Genomic DNA, 21,018 nt, shown 5'->3' with positions numbered 1-21,018 from the left:
AAATCAACACAAAAATTCCCACACCTAAAAAAACCCCAAAACCCAACTCAGAGTGATCTAATATTCTAAGCTTTGTAATTACTGCATCTTCAAAATAAAGCTGTCATCCAGAGTACGAAGACTTTTATTAGTAACACTGAGAACAGCTTTTCTATTCAAACAGAAAAAAACCTGACACACTGCTTTATTAGAAACATTATTGTTACATCATGCTTATGCATCATTTCTGACTTACATTTTTCAGGCGGTGTTATTGTAATAGTCTGAGCTGTAAATTCTTCATCAAAATACCTGGTGTCTGTCTCAGATGTCACTTGAGGTTTAAAAGGAGGTACAAGCTGAAAGGCACCAAGAAAAAATACACCATTACTAAATCTCAAAGCAGCCAAATTACTCTCGGGAAAATAAGCAAGTTCTTTTTCACTACACCCCAAAGCAAACAAGTAGGCCTGCGGAGAGGCACCTGAGTCTCTAACTTCCAGTAAGAGATACAACCCACTTGAGTCAATCCCAAAAATACCAGTTCAGAATCCAATCAATGGCACAACAAAGCTAGATTCCAAGTATCACTCTCACATGACTTGCAGATAAATTGAGCTGCATAAAGATAATTACCTAGAAACCCTTCAGGCCAATTTAATTATCTGCATAGCTGTCAGGCAAAGGCATCTCAAGATACTTCACCACAACTGGGTGGTGTAAACAGCTAAGAAGAAAAAGACTACACAGAGAGCATAATAAGCACGGTTTGAGGGTTTTATTTTCAGTGGGAAGGCCTTCATGTGAACTTATCATTATCATATTACATGATGTGAAAATAAATTTTACATTTGAAAAAAGGCCAGTTCAGGCTTAAGGGAGTTGCTGTATCTAAACCTGCCTACTGCTTTCACAGCACAGTGTGGGATTTCCCAACAGCAAATACACTGGTAGCCACTCTCAGCCTGCAGGCAGGACTCCCTTGCCCCTCTTTTGAACCAGCTTCACTCTCCACCTTCTCTACCAAAAGAACTGCCAATCAATTTGTACTGGAAGGCACACTGAGCATGGAATATCACACTGCATGCTGCCAGTCCAAAAACAATACAGCAGTTTTGTATGTCTGACACTGCAAATTTTGTGTGTGTGTCTGTGTCTGTGTGTGTGTGTGTGATGTGACAATGTTCTTGTTTGTACCTAAGAGCCCTTTGGTGCTATCTCCTCATATGCAATGTAAAACACACCCTGAGAATAAGCGTAATTGATTTTCCTTTCAGTACAACAGGTTATATCCTGGCTCACTGATATTATCACCTTGCATGGGGTTTTCACCACTTTCACGTTCTCTCTCTCCTCAGCTCCAGAACACCAACACCAAACAATTTACTTGATCATTTGCCCTACAGCAAAGAAGGAGGAACTGCTGCTGTCTGCCTTCCTCCTTTTCCCAAGTACTATGCACTAGATGCACAGGTGATCTGTACACACTTGAGACTGATTTCATCTGATCCAGGTCTTCAGTAACAGTGCAAGCAGTTATTAAGCAAAACCAAATCTATCACTTCATATACTTACAGAGTACAATAAATCTGACTGATACTTTTACAAGTATTATTCCCTTACATTGTCCTGTATTATTCCCTTATTTTACAAGTATTATTCCCTTACATTGTCCTGTATGAAAAACCTACAACAGCAGAGAGGTATTTTGAAGTAAAAGCTCAGGGTATTGTAGAATAAATCCTTAAGGAGCTAACATATATAAATACAACATCAGAAGAATTTTCCAGGTATAAGTCAAGCTACATCCTATGTTTTTAAACAAAGTATTGTATTTTATTGCACAGATTCCTTCACTTTTTGAAAAGTATTCCTATGTGCAGCCTGGCTATCCCAAACAATTCTGCACTACGGAAGCAGATTTCCAAAGCTGGACATCTCTCCAGCAATGCAGCCACACAATTCCTAAAAACAGACTTATTCCAGTGCAACATCCTGCATTGCCATTTTATTCTCATTTTTCTATCTGAGAAAAGAACATTCAAAAAAACAAAAAAAAAAAAAAACCATGAAAACACCAATGAAAAACCATAGAAAAGGAAAAAAAAAAAAAAAACCAAATCAAAAAACCAAAAAAAACCACAGAAAAAAAACCCACAAGAAAAAACAATCAAACAAAAAAAGCCTACACAAGATTACAGGAAACCAAGTAATGCATTCTGGTCAAGGCCAAGTGTCCATCACATCCTTTTGAAAAGATGCTTCACAGATCTCAGAAATAAATTCAGTATGAAAAAATTTATAAGATAACCAGTTTATAACAATTTTACTACACTGATTGAAATGCTTTTTAGTGGTCAGAAACAGAAAATGCCATTCCATAGAAAATAAAACTTTTCATTTTAAAATAATGAAAATACAAGCCAAGGAAAACTTTTCTTTTTTCTCAAGTCAAGGACAAGAAGCAATGTCTTTTCAATGGTGCAGCACACATTTGCAGTAGAACAAACTACTCCTGCTGTGAAGTACACCTGAGACCTTTCATGCTACAACTGCTTTGCAAAGAGAAGGAGTGAACCCCCACTATAGTTGTCTATAACAACTGTGAGTCAGGCTGAAGTAGTTAATGAAACACAAAAGGTATGGCAAGGTAAGATCATTATAGGTAGTCACATATGTATGGATGTGCTGCTGGAGAGGAAAAGCAAAATGCATTAGATGACAAAAACTTACAGGCTAACTACTGGTTTATCCAGGGATTTGTTACTTTTTATTTAATCAACTGAGATGAACAAGCCTCACTAAGACTTTAAATAATTTCCTAGTTCTCTACATCTACCTGAAATAGTAATGGTTATGGAAAATACTTTGAAAACATTATTTTAGGAAGAGAAGCACAGTGCTAAGTGACTCTTAAGGAACAAATAATTACAATAATTTTAATCAGGTATGAAAAGCACTGTTACAACAAAATTCATTAAGCTGGTGCTCTGATTCAATGCTCAGCAGATAGGCTTACTAGAAAACTCTGCATCAATAACATCCAATAAGTCAGCTGATGAAAATTGCGGTGATGACAGAAGATCAGCTGTCTGGGGAAGTGAAACAAGAGTAAGACATGAAACTCCAGGCTGTAACTAAAAGGGAGGGACCTGATGCAAATTTATGCCAATGGTGTTTTAGGATTCATCTATCTTACAGCAGTATCTTTCATATCCTGGACATTAAAGGCATTTGGAAACTTCACTGCCTGCAAAAACAAACTCTCCAGCATGTGGATCTCCACAACAGCAGACACTGGGTTTTATCCAGGCTGTGCCTTTATGTACACCAAACCTTTGGAAAAGGGGAGGCAGCAGCTGAGGTTGAGAAGCTCAGATACAGCTGAACAGAAGTAGCAGAAAGGTTTCTTCAGTCTTTCCATACATTTTGCCTCCTTCCCTCACAGCATCACCTCCACTTCCCACACAGCTGTGTGGACAGAGAACTGAGGATTGCTCCTTTCCATCAGTTCTACCCCACCTACACCAAACCAAATGGGGCCAAAGTCTTGTGGACATCCCACTCCAGACTCCTGAGCTGACACCAAAGGCACACTTCCCCTTCTCCAGGTAAATTCTTGACAATCATCTTTCTGCAGGGGTATCTCCATTGTCCATTAGTTGTCAAACTTCATTTAAAAACAGAAAGCAAAATGTCCACAAATTTCATCTGAAACCGTTAGAAAGACAAGGTGCAAATGCTGCAGAGATAAACACTCAGAGTGACACTCCAGAAGCTTCCACATACATCCCAAGGAAGACTGAAGCTGAGGTTTAATGATAAAGATTAGAACACCCAACATCAACAACTGCTCTGATGACCACAACATGAAGATGCCATTCTACAGCCAGCAACATTTCACATTTGGTGCACAAGGAAATAGTATCCACATGCTATTGCCACAGCTATTCCTCATTTCTGGCATGAGGAATCACAAGTCCAAGAGGATGTGAGAACCAGAAGGCACATCCAGTAACCTGTGTCCAAAAGGAGTAAGATAAGCTTTTGTTAAGCACAGGCCTTGTCAGTCTGCAAGAGAATTGCACTTCTTGGTCCTGGCTGCCAAACTTTAGCATGGGACAATTTTCTTTAGTGGCCTCATTTCAGAAAAATGCTACAACCAGGGAACTGCACCTCCTGACAACCTACTCTATGGAGCAGAAATACAGATTTTCTGGGTTTATGCATTACACACACATATGCATAGATATGCATGTGTCTGTACAAATAAAGAAATAAAAGACTAAACTCAGTGTGAGTTAAATGACTTCAAGAGTTTGTGTTCAAGACAAAAATCCAATTTCATATCCATCTGTCAAGCTGAATCTGCCCTGGCCATTTCAAAGGCTTGATGTTAGAAATGACAGCAGAAGCAATATCAAATTCTTAGTGTCTTCATTATCTCCAGTGAATGGCATTTCCATTTGGCATCCATCAAGAGCAGTGTGTGAGAAACACCACGGTTTTTCCACAGTTCAAGTCCTGGAAAATTCGACACCCATCTCCTTGAGGAAGGAGAGGGGCAGGCACAGTATTTACTGTTGCAGGTACACTGAAATGTACAGGCTTGATTCTACACCTTGAACTTTCTCACAATTAGTGAACAACTACCTAAATACTTCAGTATGAGAGAAAATATGTAACACTACTTGCTCAAAGATAGTTTGCCAGGAATCACTTGTCTTAGTGTTATATATGAAGTGGCTGAAGCTACCTCAAAGTGACCATGATACACTCAATCTGCCAAATGAAAAGTATGATGCCTAAGAACATCAGTCTGATCTTTCTTCTCCTTTTAATTTAAAGGGAATTTTCAGAGAATTGCAGAATATGCTGAGTTGGAAGGCACCCACAAAGATCATCATGTACAAGTCCCGGTCCTGCACCACACCATTCCCTAGAGTCACACCATGTGCCTGAGAGTCCAAACATTTCTTGAGCTCTGTCAGTCTGGTGCTGTAGCAACCTTCCTGGGAGCTATTCCAGTGCCCAACCACCCTCTGGGTGCAGAACCTTTTCCTTATATCCACCCTAAACCTCCCCTGACACCACTTCAGGCCATTCCACTACTGTAAGAATCCCATCAACCAACAGACTGCAGCTGAGTTGTGCTGAATAGATGGGAGAAGGAATATCTGCCCATGCCCCTCAAACTGGAGTTTCTACCTGGGAGAAAGAAGGTCATTTGAGCTGAGCTCCAAGACAGTCAGTAGCATTCCTGGAGGGACTGGTTCCTTCCCATACATGGCCCCAAAGGCAGCTTGCTGCATAACCAGCAGCCACAGCACAGCCGGGAATTGGGAATACCCCATGGACCCTGCATGTGGTGGTCCAGGGCAGGGGGAGGAGGAGGAGCTGGAATTTCAGTGGTGGAAGGACAATCAGTCCACAGGAAAACTGGCTTCAGCAGGGAGGTTTACCCATGGATAAACTGTTTCCTAAGCGATACAATGCTGTTACCATGGACAGAGGGAAACCACAAAACCCCAGCAACATAAATTTCAGAATCAGACACACTTACTTATACTTTCCTCCCTGTAAATTCAAGCTGCTGGGAGAAGGGTGGCAATCAACATGTAGGTCTGCCCATACAGTTTAAGGTAGCAGTAGAAACACAATGAATGCATCAGACTGGTTAGATGTTGTCTGATCTTTTTACAACTTCACATGGCAACAACACAAAAGCAACCAAAGAGGGTAACTTCTGCTGGTTTTATGGCAGTGCAGATTATTGCATGAAAATAGTATGATTCAAATAGCAACAACCTAAAATCAAATGGTGGTACTTTCCGATTTACCTCCCACCCTTTCTCTTCACTATCTGATACACAGAAGTACTTAAATGTGCATTTTAGATCATAGTTGTACTACAGATTTTGCCAGGCCTGAACCCAGGACTTGGATCATGGGATTTCATCATTTGCTGGGTTTGTGTCATGAGCAAACCAAGGCAGCCACAGCTGAAGGGTGAGGAACAGCTTCTTGCAGCTCTCAGACTTCCTGCTGAAAGTCACTGCCTTCACAGCAGGATAGGTGCCTCCAAAAGCACCCCCTGCATCAAAGCCAGGCCTCCTGCTTCAGCCACTGCTGCCACCTGTCCCTGCTCCCTTCCCAGCACCAACAGAGTCATTTGTTGGCACTTACAAATTATGTTCAGAGAAAATTAGAGGTGTTTCCACAAATCAGAACATGTATTTCAACCCAAATTTCCACATGGTTTCCCTCATCTTTCATCCATATTATATGCAGGAGGAAAACCGGGCTTCATTGAAAGGTCTGGACCTCCTTTGCCATGAGGTTACTGAGTGCTTCAAGCTGCAAGCCTGAACACATACCCAAATTTTGACCTTTTAAATAATACCCATGTGCTTTTTGTTCAGTGAAAGACCCTAAACAGAACACGTGACAACTTTAGTGTATGTCTGCTACCCAAATAAAAATACGCCAAAGCAATTCTTACATGAGAAACAGAGAAACTTCAAACAGCTTCCTGATTCTACCTAAAAATAAAACAAGTATTTTATTTAGTACATGGGCTTTTGAAGTCTTCAAAGTTTGCCAAACTATTCAATTTCTCATACTCAGGCACAGAGATAAAAACTCATCAGGGCTGAGATGATCACAGGAAGAACCTGGCACAGGCTGCTCTATTTCATATGCCCTCATGGTTTTTCTGCCAAAAATAAATACATCAGATCACAAATGCTAACTACTATACATTTTTCATTTAAAGGCAACGACCTTCTCTGCTCCAGTGTGCCATACAATATTTTTTTATCATTATGTAGTACCAAATTAGGTTAACTAGTTAGCAATATCAGAAAACCTAATAATTCCATTGGACCATTTGGATCCGTTTGACCTGACAGAGCTGTGGTCTGTCACATGAAATACATGAAATAGTTTAGAGATATGTAATGCTGTTTTTAATCACACCAGGAAAGTGATAACCTAGTAAAAAGATAAAATTAGAGGCACAGGAGCACAGTGTGCACATGTACAAAACTACCACCCAGCAACTACTCAGAATACACGATTTTTTGGTTTCCACTACTCTGAGAGTGAACTTCAGTTCTTTCATTTCTAACAGAAACACACTCCTGAAATGCAGCCAGAAAATTACAGTGCCATGGTGCTTAAAACTCAGGCAAAATTACTGTGAAATATTTTTTACTATGCAAATAATTATATCCACTATCAATTTCATCAAGTGACCCTACTGCTGAAGACTCTACATCCAACAACAAACAGCAACAGAAACAAGTATAGAATAAACCTACTTAAAAAACAAATTTATTTGACTCTCCAAGTTATTTTAGAATACCAAAATATCTCAAAAATATTCATCTAAGCACTCTAATGAACATATTTGATGCAAGTTCATTAACCTTATTATTATGTTTGAGGATTATATTTCAGAGCACAGCTCTGAAGTCTGCAGAGTGTAAGGCTGTGTGTGCAGAAGGAACAACTGGATATTTTAACCAGGCAAACAGCTTTGTAAGGAACAAACAGGAACAAAACTATTTTTAATTAAACGGAAAAGCACACTGTCAGAAGTCGTTTTCATGACTTGTTTTTCCATAAAGGACACACTGTGTGCTAATACTGCACAAAAGCAATTCCTATGATCCTTGAAGTGAACTGTTCAGCTGAGGAAATTCAGTTGATATTTCACTGGCAAATTTAGTTTCTCAAAGCAACAGTGTCCACAGTAAACAAGGAATGACTTGAGTTTCTCTAGTTATAATACTCCAATAACCCATATCCATTTCCACGAGCATAAAAGCAAAGTGCTGACATTTATATATTTTTATATGGTTATATATATATATATATATATATATAAATATATATATATATATATAATTATTTTTTTTTAATCTGCAAAATGCCTCCTTTTATTTTAATAGCTAAAAAAAAGATTTTGACTGAAACACATTTGCCATGCTTGTTTGGAAAGAATCAAAGCACAAGCAATTAACAGTATCTATATATTCTTAACTAAATCAGATGCTGAACACAATGTAGAATTGAAAGTTCTACTTCTAATGCAAGATAATTAAGAAATGTTTTTCAAGGGAGCAAGAATAATGTAACAGGTTGGTTTTTTCTTCACCCACTCCTAGCACGTTGCAATCTTATTAATTGTAGTGGGTTTTTTTCTTTTACTCCAGAATGGTCCTCAGCTCGTATTTTTAGATTTTATCCTCACAGTGCTTCTCTACAATGTCCTTACATAACCAACCAGTGGTTGAGCTCATAAAGTAACCTGATTAATATACTTGCTCTGATTATTTATTGTAGAGTTTCTTGAAACCTTGTGATACTGCCAGGGAAAAATCACACTTGTATCAAGTAATTTCAGAGTACCATATTTTGTATCATCATATACAGGCTTTCATTTCAATTCCGGTATTTGTCAGAGAAGTTACCACACCAACAACCACACATTTTTAAAATTCCAGTTCAACAACAACTGAAAAGACAGTTTGTATCATTGACATTGTAGCATAAACATATTCTGCTCAGTCGTATGTCTTCCATTTTCCTTTTATTTGAACAAAGCAAAAAAAAAGGAGAAAAAACCATAATTTAAAATTACGCAGCTCAACTGGCAGATTAACAATGTAAAACAGTTGGGGAAAAAAGAAAAGTCTTTATCAAAATAGAAAGGGTTTATAGCAACAAGTAAATTCTTACAGAAATACTGAGATAAAATCAGTTTCTGTATATAAAACAACTGAAGTTGAATTGAGTTTCATTCCCAAGTAAGATAAATTCATTTTCTAAAATCATTCTCAAAGTGTTGATCAATACAAGAACAGGACTGGGTTTGGAGAAAACTTTTCCATTTGAATTCCCAGCACTTGCTTTCTCCACAAGCTGTCTTGGTTTAGTGTTTTAACACTATTTTAATTTTCTTAGATATCTCTTTAAGTTTGAAAAAGATTTCTACTTATACACAAACAATCAGAAAGTAGACTTTTGCTCCGAGTTCCTTACAATCACTTAATTTCCATTTTCATAAAACAACTTTTCACTAGCAAGCAGAAATAAAATGACGATTCGAGATAAACTATATTTCATTTTTCACATTATCTTGAGTCATACATATGCTTTTCTCTTGAAAGCCCAGGAAGAGAAAAGAAAAGGAAAAAATTTCGACATTTACATAATAAAAGGTTTAGGTTGGTTTGCAAAATTTACTTCTGGTGAACTGACAAATTATTACTGAAAACACAAAGATTAGGTAAGTATACCTTGTTCAGTACAATTATTCATTTGTATTAACACAACAAGTTGCAAAGAAAAGAATTACTACCTCCAGAGAACAGCAGTCTATGACTATCATTGCTGCCACCTTGCAGAAGCCAGATTATTCAATGCCATATAAAGCCATACCTTTTTATCGTATACATCTTGCCAGTTTACTCCAGCAAAGAAACTGTGGCGCATGATTTCCTTGGCATCATCTGGGCCTCCACCAAGTCTAAAGACAGTGGGGGGGAAAAAACCACATATTAAACTTTTATAGAGAGATCAAGTTATTGCTATGGTTGGAAAAGTGACCATTTCTTTTTGACTATCTGGGAACAATTCTCACCCAATTAATATGAAAATTTCACCTGTTTAATATGATTTCTGACGATCTCGAGAGAATTCGTGATAGTGGAAGTACCCATGCCATGGTCTGTTCTTTTTGATTATTCCATCTACAGTGTTTGTCACTGTCCATGATGAGCTTTTTTAAAAATTCATTAATTTTAAAAACATACTTAAGTTTAGTTTGCTTGAAAGCCCAGCTAATGTCCTGGCACTATTAAAAACTCAAACCAACCCAATAATGCTGATATAAAATTTTGCCAAAGACGTGTCGGGCACTGAATCAGTAATGGCTTGTGCATCATTTTTATACAGTGTTCACTGCTGTTGCATCTGGGTGCTGTAACAATTAACCAATTACCATAAAATAGTCTCAATCTGAGTCAATTAGTATAAATTAATAAATTGTAGGCCTGCTGAGAAGGTTATTTAAAGGCCATTGTAAATAACCACACTACTCACTGTGGCCCATAGCTTGCCAAAGCCAGACTCTGTCTGGTAAATCATCTTAGGAAGAGGATTTTACCTACTTTGGGTGAACTTGCCCCAGGTGGTTTGAGCTCACAGAAGTGGTCACTGCTGCCAAAAGAGGAGTGTCCTGCCCATACCTCTCTTCTCTCACTTCTATCTACAGCATCATTCCCACTTGATGACTGTGAGCAGAATAAGCTCCCTAACCTGGAGAAAAACTAACCCTGACATGACAATGGAAGAGAGAACTGGCCATCCTTGGTTGCATTAGCAAGTCAACTTCGACTTGACAAGCTGAGTGAGCTCCCTTGAGCTGCTGTTGTTGGTTGAGATATAACCCCACATCCAGGGATGGGAACCTCTGTCCTTCTCAACAGCACATTGACTTTCAGGACTGCTCAGCTCTCATCTAAATTCTCCCTGAGACTGGGGATCCTACTGCCCTAACAGAACGAAGATGCAGCAGAGAAAAAGCTACTCTTAACTAAATAAGCAGACCATACGTGCTAAATGTTAACAAGAAGAGTGACAAAAACAGTGTGTGTTTCATTAAAAAGAACTGCTGAAGATATAAAGACAAATTCTAAAGGCAAGCATTTAAGTAAGATAAATTCATTTCTAAAGCATTTATTGTAAGGAGGAATAATTTCCACAACCAAGAAAAAGTCTGTTTTGTTATTACCCTGCTGCCAAATTTCAAAAATATTCTGGACTACTACGTCAGTCTTGCAATAACTGAGTGTCAAGTTATTCTAATTTTCAAGCTGTATTCCTCCTTGTTTCTCAACTACTCATTGAAAAATACTCCACATCTTGGCAAAACATGGCAGTTTAGACTTCAGTCTCCAGACTTCTCTCAATATCTTCTAGCTGCTCACAAAAAGGCTGAGTTGTGTTAATCTTGGTGTTCCTCCCCTATTTAGCGTTAGCTAGCACTAGAACTTGAATATAAATAAGCTTCTAAATATAAGTCTATAATAAACACTACTGTCTGCAAAGATTAATTACAAAGAAGTATCTTTCCAATTCTAAAGGTTAATATATTTGATGGGTCAGATTGTTTGGAGGTTAAAAAGCATTAGGAGTTGCTACTAAACAGGTTTACTCTACTCTGCCTGTATTTGGCTGGCTGGTCACAGTTTGCTTTTCCTGTATACAGTAAGTTGAGCTGAAGCAGACAAGCTGACCACTTGTTCTGTCATGCCTGCTGCACTTGGCTGCATCCAGGCAAATCCCTTGGACAAACACAACCAGTCCGGCCCTGAGTGCCTGCAGGCAATGCTCACTACCCAAAACTTCTTGAGAACAAGCAGCGGCTGAAGGAGGACTAGCGAAGAGAGGCAGACAAAATCTGCTGCCCCAAAAACATGCCAAGAGACTCACAAGAAAGACAACAATATTGGGGGGAGGGGAAGATACCTACAGACAAATCCCATGGATTTACAGAGATTTTAGAGCCATGGAAGACTGGACACCGCTGGCCCAGTACTGGAGCCACTGGAAAATGGGCAACTATCCCAGAGGGAAATGCCCACCCCAAAAGGGCACAGACAGCACCTGGGTGACACTCGCTTTCAAACTGCTCTCTTTAAATTTCACTCCAATTGTTTTCTTTAACAAATTACTAGTTTAATGGTCTAATATGTGATTTATTTATGTGCCTTAATAAATGTAGCTGTGGCTCCCTATGCACCTCCCCTGCCATCACCATCACCAGAAACAAGTGCTACAGGTCCCATGAACACTGCAGTGAACTCAGGGTCAAGTTATACTGGGAAAAACAATTGAGATCTTTCCCTTTGTTCCAGTGCACATTCTTAACCTGAAGAGATCCTTCCTTTTGCTGGCTAAATTCATGTTGTAAATCACTGCTGGACTGAAAAAAATGGAAATTTGAGCCTGTAGGGCTGTGTACAACCCTGTCCTGTGACTGACAGCTCCTTCAGCCAGGAAGACCAGGCACCACAGACCTATTTTTACATTATCCAACACAATTAGAGCATTTATTATGCCTGTATAGCCAATTAATTTCACTTACCGTTTATTTGGATCCTTTATCAGTAGACCTGATAGTAATGATTTTGCATCTGCAGACAGAGTTCGAGGAAATTTTATGTCCTCCATTAATATCAGTTCAAATAGTTTCTCATGATCTTGGTTGTAGAAGGGTAATCTTCCACACATCATCTCATACATGACAACTCCTAATCCCCACCAGTCCACTGCACGGCCATAGTCATTATCTTCTAACACCTGAGACAAAAACCAAAAGCATCTTTAAGATAGAAACTATTTCATACACCATCATTTCAGTCTGTTTGATGCATCTCTATATGAATGTGTTTTTGAGACTTTATTTTCACAGGATTTTCTACAAGGACTCAGAGCCTGACTCAGAAGTGCAGCAGTGACTCACACACACCTGAGCTCACTGAAATTCCAGGCTTACCAGGCACTGCACTGCTAAAAGCAAAATTAAAATTTGACAATGACCTGCTCCAAGCAACCACGACTTCTTTTTACCCTTTGCCTATGTCCTTTTACCAGGCCATTTATACCATCCACAGCTTTAGGAAGAGACACTATCTACAGGTGCTACATGGGCACTAATGCCTCAGTTAGAAGTGTGAAGCATCTGTTTACTCAGTCACTTCCCCCTCTTTTACCCCATCTGTCTAAAGCCTCCAATTTAGAACCACCTTAATCTTATTAAGACAAGTTTAGTTTCTTTATGATCTTTGTTTACATCAGAAGTCCTCAATGCCTTTCTCCCGCCAGTTTCATTTCATTCCATCAAATAGTCCTAACGGCTGAACAGTGCCAATGCAAAAAGACATGGCAGTGTTTATACACTACTATGTTTCCCATGAAACAATGCTTATAGGGTATTATATAAACACAGAAACTGGTCAAGTTTATACAATTTGTTAACCTAATGTCACCAGTGTTATGCGCCAAAAAACAACTTATTCCACAGCCCTTCTCCCAGCCATGTCAGAGAACCGGAATAAGAAATTTAAGCAGCGTGTCTTGACCTTAACACACATTCATATTAAATTGCAGACGTGGAGACAACATAGCAGCAATCACCCACAGAAATTATAAGCAATAAGGAAATTGAAGGTTACTGAATATATCATTCCAGTTTCTATGAATTTCTCGTAGATCATGCCTCTTCATACAAAAAAGATGAAACCAAAGTCAAGAAATCTTAAAACAGGAGGGACTACAACTGTGTATGTCAAATAGCCAATATCTGCTGCAGAAGAGCTATCAAAAAACATTAAAACAAGAAAACAAAAAATCTTAAAACAATAATAAACAAAAAAATCAAATAAATGCAACTGAGTAGAAATAAATTTGTAAAGAATGTAAATAATTCTTTATACAGAATTGTTCCTGTATCACAGAAGGCAGATACTGAAAGGCAGCACCCTATGACCGATTTAAAAAAAAAAAAACAACAAACCAACAACAAACTAATCCCCAGAAAACAAAATACTTTTTACAACACACAGACACATGCAGTCACTGTCACAAAGAGCTCCTCCAGATTCAAAGTGTAAGCAGACTTACAGGAACAGTCATTGAGATACCATTGAACTGGCAGGGAAAGTAAATCTTTCAGTCTTTAATGAATAAGGTAACCTCTAGAAGATCAGAGACAACTTTATCCATAAGTAGATTATCTTGCAATTGTCTAAAATGGGTAATAGAGGGGTATTGAGCTCATTTATTTGCCTCTCCTCTTGCTCCCCCAGTAAACCCAAGCCCACTCTCAAGTATCTGGGATGGCTGTTAGCAGAAGCAACATGCAGCCTGATCCACTATGGCAATTTTGGAAAATCCCACAGTAATTAATGCATTCATACTTTTCACTGTCCTTAAGGATTAGTAGCAGAAACATGATGAGAAAAAGCATATTAAAAATCCTTCTTGTGTATATAAGATTAAAAAATCATAAATATTAACACATTAACACATATGATTTACAACTGTGCCAAAACAAACAGACTCATTACATCATTGATATTTCCAAATAGACAGTGAAATTTTGGAAAGTGTAAAATACAACAAATTATCTGAATAAGTACATATGACAAAACTAACTAAAATAACTCTTGCATTTTAAAATTAATTAAATGTTTTATGAGTGGGAGCATATTGCAAGCTATTTGCCGAAAAACTGTATATGAAATCTGTGACTCTTGTCTTTAAATCACCACTTCTTCTGCCACAGAATAAAAGCATTATATATTTTTCTGCTATAGCTATTAGCACTGTTACTGTTTTTCTCGTCTGTACAGTTAGTCTTTTCTTTGGAAGCTAGCAAAACACATAAAATTGTGAGACAGTGGTAGATTCTTTTCATGAGTAAGCTGAGGTGTGGCTTGCATGTGTGGTTTATAAAAGAAGGCAACAGGAAAATAAAACATATCGTTCTCTGAACCAGGCAAATCACATGGCCAATAGCTGGAGCAAATTGTATTTGCAGCTTTACGTAATTTATGCAGGACTTTACCTAATAATAATAAAAAGTATGAACAACCTTTTGCTGCATTCCCACAACAGCAACAAAGCAGTGGTACAAAGAAAGAGCCAAATGTGATTTTTAACCTCTTTTTACATAAAATCATAAAAAAGCATAAAAGCTGGATTAACTGCCTCCCAAACCCGCATATCACCAGCCGGGTTCTCATCCCCAGCTGGCAAAACTGGCAACTCTTTATTTTTGTTTAAATACCTGGTTTACAGCCAGCCAGACAAGCAAGAGCATCAAAATGGTTTCATTTAGGCAAAAGGAAAACAGCCTGAAAATAGTGTAAATAAAGCAAAATACATCTCAATTTATTTTAATATAAATGTAATAAAATTGTGCACAATGCATTCACAGTGAAGGTACACTGTTATTTCCTTTAAGTAATTTCAAATCTTCATGGTGTTTAGAATCTCCAGAATTTGTAGACTGTGTCAAATCAATGGAAGTGAAGTGCTGGAGTCCAGCAGCTCCTACAAGCAAATCTGTGCAGTTAGGGCAGCCATGAGAACATGTCTGCACACACTGCCCTAGCATTACAGAATCCTTTCCAAATACTCCTTGGATTTGAAGGATTTGGTTTTAATTACACTGAACATAGGTCAAGAAAGCTTCAACTCAGTGCTAAAATGAACATGACATGTAGCTGCAGGCTTTGTACCTACAAATAAGTCAATCTTTTGCCCACCATGAAGTAGATAACTGCTTTTAGAAAAGCCTCCTTTGGTTGTGAGGAGTGATACTGCTCTCCTTCCAGAAGCTGTGGGATATCCTTGTACATGTGGGGTACCACTCTAAGCACCCAGCCAGACACTGACACCGTGGAAAGTTTGATCTTTGACTCTGTGTGCTGCCTTAAGAGCTGCCTCCACCACTAGCCAGTGCTCGTCCCTTGCTATAGGGACCCTCAATTGTCCTGCACTAACATCCCAAACCCTTCATGGTCACAGCAGGACCCGCAGCAGGCCCAGCAAAACCATTGTAGAGGGTGCAAGGTCAACCACTCTGTATCTGCTGTAAAGCAATTGGTATTTCCTGGCAGTACAACACAAGGATCACACAGAACTCATGAGCTCAGAAAGAGCACCTACCCTGACTACATACTCAAGTTAGGCGTGTTTCCACACACTTGGACTTACTTGTTTTCTTCCACAAAATATGATTAAATAGCCACATAATTCAGATTTATGATTTCCCTTCCTTCGTCCTCTTCATATACATGCAGCGCCAAAATCTAAGCCAGGATCTAGGTGAGGTCTTAGGAGACAAGAGCTCCAGCACAATATGACATCAGTGTGTGGATAACATTTACAGTCATCTACCCCTGACACAATCACTGCACCCAAGTGACTTCCCATCACTGAGCAAAGCAGGTGGACTGACTGTAGCTCAGTCTGGATGATACCACAGATCATGGGAAATAAAACTCAAAAAATTGCCATCATTTTTACAACTTGGGGAAATCTTACTCCACTTGTTTTCAGGGCTCTACCTCAACATCTGGTTCTTTCAGAGGCAGTGCCAGCCTAATCCAGGCTCTTGTTTCTGTTCTCTCACCACAGCTTCCCTTACCTTGTCAAAACTATGCAACACACTACATCAGACATTAGAAAAAAAATGGGGAAAAATTTTCACCCTAAATTCTTTTTCACCTGAATCAAGTTTTCTGACTTAAGCCACTCAATTGCCATGTGAACAGTTGCAGTAGCACAAGTGAGAACATGGGCAGCATCAGGTGTGACATTGCTGCAGAAAGAACTGCTTGCCAAGGTCTGCCCCAAAGTTACACTGACACAGAAGTTACACTGCCTCTGCCAGCTCTTCCTGCACACACAGACAGCTGTAGCAGCTGTGCTCACTTAGGGTGAAGATTGAGGCCCTGCTTCTCTTCCCAAGCCACATTTCTCTAAAGCACTCCAGCAGTATAACAGGGTTCCAAAGAGGGCATAAACTCATTGCTGCACTGAAACCAGTACAGTTTTTACAGGCATTGCAGCTCCTCTGTCTCACACCTACACCTGCAGTGCAAGGACACAGCCTGGGTTTATACAGGTGCCTTTAAAAACAGCTGCAGAGGTGCCACTGAAGTTTGTATTTTCTCTTCTTATATAAATATGCAAAAGGTTAAGTAACACACACACTTTCTAACAAGAAAGAAACATTAGCCAGGCATCTGCTGCCAGGCATTTGCAGGTACTTCAGTGCCTTTATGGATCTTTTAGAGGATTTGGACAACATTAGCGCTTCAGCTGAGGGAGAGCTATTTATTTTACCTTAAAATTTTCATTTGTATTGTGCTCAAAATGCCAACAATACAAATAATACAGTAAAATTTTTCAATTTACTGAGATAGCAGTAAACAAGGGAAAACAAAGTATTCTGTAGTGATTCCACTGTCTCTGCACACCTTAGGGTATCTGGAGAGCATTACTGGCAGTGACCGAGTATACAATGGGACAGTGCTCTGTACACAGAGCTGTCTGTAAAGCCCTACGTACAAAATAAACAATTCAGCTCACAGACCAACCTTTGCCTTTGTGATGATTAAGACAACACAAACACTGCAGGATTGCTAAGATCACAGTAATTCAATAAGTTTTTCCCTTATACATAATAATGTTTTTTTGGCAAGTAATTACAGATCAATGAAGAAAAATGCTCTTGTATTTACATTTATTGACCAAAAAATGCACTAACTCATCTATTCCCCAATGCTGAGAAGCCCACTGTCTTGTAAGAAAGATTGTTACTACCACTGGAAGTTCTCCCTTTCCCAGAAAACCAAACCCACAGAAATGACTTCTTCCTTTATTTCACCAGTGGCTGTAGATTTTAATCTTTAGGTTTATTAGTCAATACATCTCCAGGTCCTTTGCTTTACTCATCTCACTCCTTTAAGAGCCACATGCAGTCCACAGAATTTGATGTCCATTTAATTTTATGGTGAAAACCAGCAAAAATATATCTTTTATTATCTTTATTGCTTCAGTAGCTAAGAGGTGAAAGTTATTTTGGAAGCAACAGCTTGAGACACATCTGCAAACTCCTACTTACAAGGGCTTGGGGCAGAGACATAGGAAGCAGACAACTGAATGCCAAAGAGAAGTTGAGACATACACAATGCTTTTACAAACTTCTGTGAAAATAAATATTTTAGGAGGTGAGCCAGCATTATAACAGGTGAAGTCCAGAACCTTTTAAGTCAGTCATGTACTCCACTTGACTTGGGTGGAAACTAGAATTCTCCTATAATTTACTAATGACAGAACACTGAGCAAGGTGTGACTACCTCAGACAAACTGAGCTCAATGTAGAAAATCCCTTAATCCTGTCTTTATTGCATTTTCCTGAAATACAGCATCCCTGAGGATCAGTGTCTGGAAGATTTTTGGTTATGCAGAAGAAATTCACAGCATCCAGAGCTGTATTTCCCACACACCTCTAAATGGTAATTAGTTGCTGTAACTTCTGGACTCTGCAAACACAGACAAATTAAGCAGCCACCTTGAGCATGAAAGCCTTTGTAAAATTCATTATCAATCCTATACAAAGGATTGTTGGCATTGGGTTTTATCTCTAGAAGAACAATATCAAAATATTGGACTCATACTTTGTGCTAAGTAATCAAGGCAACTTACTAGAAAAGCCATTACATTTCTGACCTGTTAATGCTTCTCCTAATCCATCAGATATAGACCTTTAGATGGGACATTACAAGTAACTTGTTGCTCAATCAATAATTTTGACAGAACAGATGGGAAAATATTTAAACATCCAAACAAACTGTCTGCACACCTATGTTGTGAAAGAAAACTGAGAACTTGGATACACCAATGTACTGTTAATTTAAGAGGGGAAAAACTGTTTTCAATTAACCTTACGGTTCAGGTGGAGTGTATGCTCCTTAAGCATTCCTGGTAACCCTTCACACAGTTTTATTGCTTTAGTTGTTGGTCTGTTAACAAATACTCATCCACATATTCTTCAACAGAAGTTAGAAAGTGTATTTGCTGGAACTTTCTATCAATTGTGGTAACAACTAAAACAATGAGAAAGTTTACAATCTAACACTAACAAACAAAGGTAATGTACGCTTCTTTATAGACACAGACTTTTACCCACATGTATGAAAATCCATCCTGCAGAAGGGTATGTTCACCAAGAATTATACAATTCAGTTACTATAACTGTATCTTGGTATGAAAAGTGAAGTGCTGCTGCATCAATAGTTAAAAAACCACTTAAATGAATGCTTACTGGTTTTATTATACACAGCTGAAAAGACAAAATGTCAAGGTTATAGATACCCTGGGAAATAGCTGAGATTTTCCACTGCTCTAATTTTTGCAGGTAGTTTTTCTCCATTTTGTATCTAGTTTGCACATTTTTTTACTCCTGGCCCTAATGTAAACTATCTTCCTCTTACATTTTTACATTTGAGATTTCGCCCATCTCACCTAGATTTTTGTTACGTAACCCAAAAAAAGACATAGCAAACCAAATTTTTTTTTGTTTGTTTGCTGTATTAGAAAGAATATATTCTGGTATAAATGTGAATTAAGCAAAGCTTCCTGGGGTAAAGAGCATGCAATACTAATTAATGCACTTAACCTCCTAGAAGAGACAGATTTCAGTAGAATTCAAACAAGAAAAGAAAAGAAAAAAAAGAAAAGAAAAGAAAAGAAAAGAAAAGAAAAGAAAAGAAAAGAAAAGAAAAGAAAAGAAAGGAAAAGAAAAGAAAAGAAAAGAAAAGAAAAGAAAAGAAAAGAAAAGAAAAGAAAAGAAAAGAAAAGAAAAGAAAAGAGAAAAAAGAAAAAGTAGTTAAGTTACTGCACATGAAAAGGAGTATTCTAACAAGGGTTGTAAGAAACCAATGGTAACACTGGGGGAAAAAAAAAGCCATCACATTAAAAAGACCCCTCAAAAGACACCTTTCATAGGAGGGCAGCAAATAAAAGGAAAATATCATTTCAGTCCACAAAAAGATGGCACTCGTCTCTCACAACTCTACCCACTCTGCCATTACCTGCTCATATCTGTATTGATTATCACTGCACTAGCAGTAGTCTCTAAAACATACACTGTCATAGGATGCAAGACATGTAAGAAGTAATAAATAATGACACTGTGATATGTCTTTCTAGTTGCTCTTTCTTCCTGAAATTATTTTGAATATTTACTGATGTTAAAAGGCATTTGTTCAGCTTTTGTTTATGCTTCATTACTCTCAGAAAAACTAAAGGCTTTTGCTGAGATGGAAATAATGTTTCTATTGATTAAATGAAAATTAAGCTTTAAGCAATGTTATTGGACAGTCTTTACTTTTTTTACCAAAAAAAAGAAGTGTTTTGTTAGAAAATTGCTCTCTGCTTTAAAGTTCTGGTTTGAATACAAAAGTTTGTTTATGGGCAGTGTTGAGCTACTGTTTGTTTCATTATTTTTGCATATTTTTACATCTTTTCCCTTGAGAAGTCTGATACTGCATGTGGACAAATGATTGTTGTGACTGGTGAGATTACCCAGGTAGCATGAAAATGCAAATTCTTACCACATTATTGGTTATCTGCTTCCAGGAGAAAGTCTAATTTTTGAGCTAATTCATCTGACGTTGCAGCAATTCTTCTGTCTGTGTAACAAAGCAATGCTTTCCTACCCTCATCTAAATGCTCCCCAGGTTTTGATCTTGGTAACAGTTATAACCAATAAATGATGTTCTGCTCTGGATACCCTGCCTTCTCTACCTTTCATCATTTCCATCCCAAGGGCCCACTGGCAATATCAAGCTGAGAAAAGTGCTGAAATTCAAGTCACCAGCATTTTTGATGATTTAGGATCATAAGATGGCAGAATGTGGGACACTAAAACATGATAAGTGATAACCAAACCAAAAGAAAGACCAAATTTGAATTTTCATGAGCTCCGAGCACTTCAAGGTAAAACAACTTCTTGCATTTTCATTTCCTCACAATGAAAAAAAATAATCTGGGGCTTGAAACTCTAGTGTAAAGAGAAAATTCCACATTGTGAATCTCCTATAAATCAGAAGGGAAAATATTTTCAGGCATAGATGCTATTCCTCCTCACCCCCCCTTCACTGGTCCTCACCCAGGAACAAAATGTTGCCAAATATACAGCAACAGACAGCTGTTCAAGAGCACAAGCCAACACTAAACCACTCTTCCACAGGTAAAATAAATTCTATTGTGCCTTTGCTAAGAATCAGATTATGCATGAAGCATCTATGTAAACACAGAGAAAATAAATTTCAACCATACTTCTGAAGCCAAAAGAAAAATCAGTTAAGCAAAACACAACAGCATAACTACACTGTTCAGGTACTGAGCAAACTAACTATACTTCCAAGAAAATCAGAACAGGTTATC

At 38.2% G+C, this 21,018-nt stretch overlaps 1 protein-coding gene across 2 annotated transcripts in view; it reads right to left on the bottom strand.

The window, feature by feature from the left end:
* AKT3 (AKT serine/threonine kinase 3) overlaps nt 1-21,018 on the bottom strand; it is a 151,870-nt gene that overhangs the window by 9,123 nt on the left and 121,729 nt on the right. For both annotated transcript variants that reach the window (XM_041404171.1, XM_041404170.1), the window contains exons 11-13: nt 12,137-12,351; nt 9,427-9,514; nt 236-338 (exon numbers count right to left, since the gene is read on the bottom strand). In XM_041404171.1, coding sequence (XP_041260105.1) covers nt 236-338; nt 9,427-9,514; nt 12,137-12,351 — 406 coding nt within the window. The remainder of the gene's footprint in view (nt 1-235; nt 339-9,426; nt 9,515-12,136; nt 12,352-21,018) is intronic.

Source organism: Onychostruthus taczanowskii, unplaced genomic scaffold (genome assembly GCF_017590055.1).
Source record: "Onychostruthus taczanowskii isolate IOZ18803 unplaced genomic scaffold, ASM1759005v1 scaffold21, whole genome shotgun sequence".
Classification (NCBI taxonomy): Eukaryota; Metazoa; Chordata; class Aves; order Passeriformes; family Passeridae; genus Onychostruthus; species Onychostruthus taczanowskii.
Note: the sequence above shows the minus strand (reverse complement) of the source record. Positions and strands in the feature narration are given on the sequence as shown.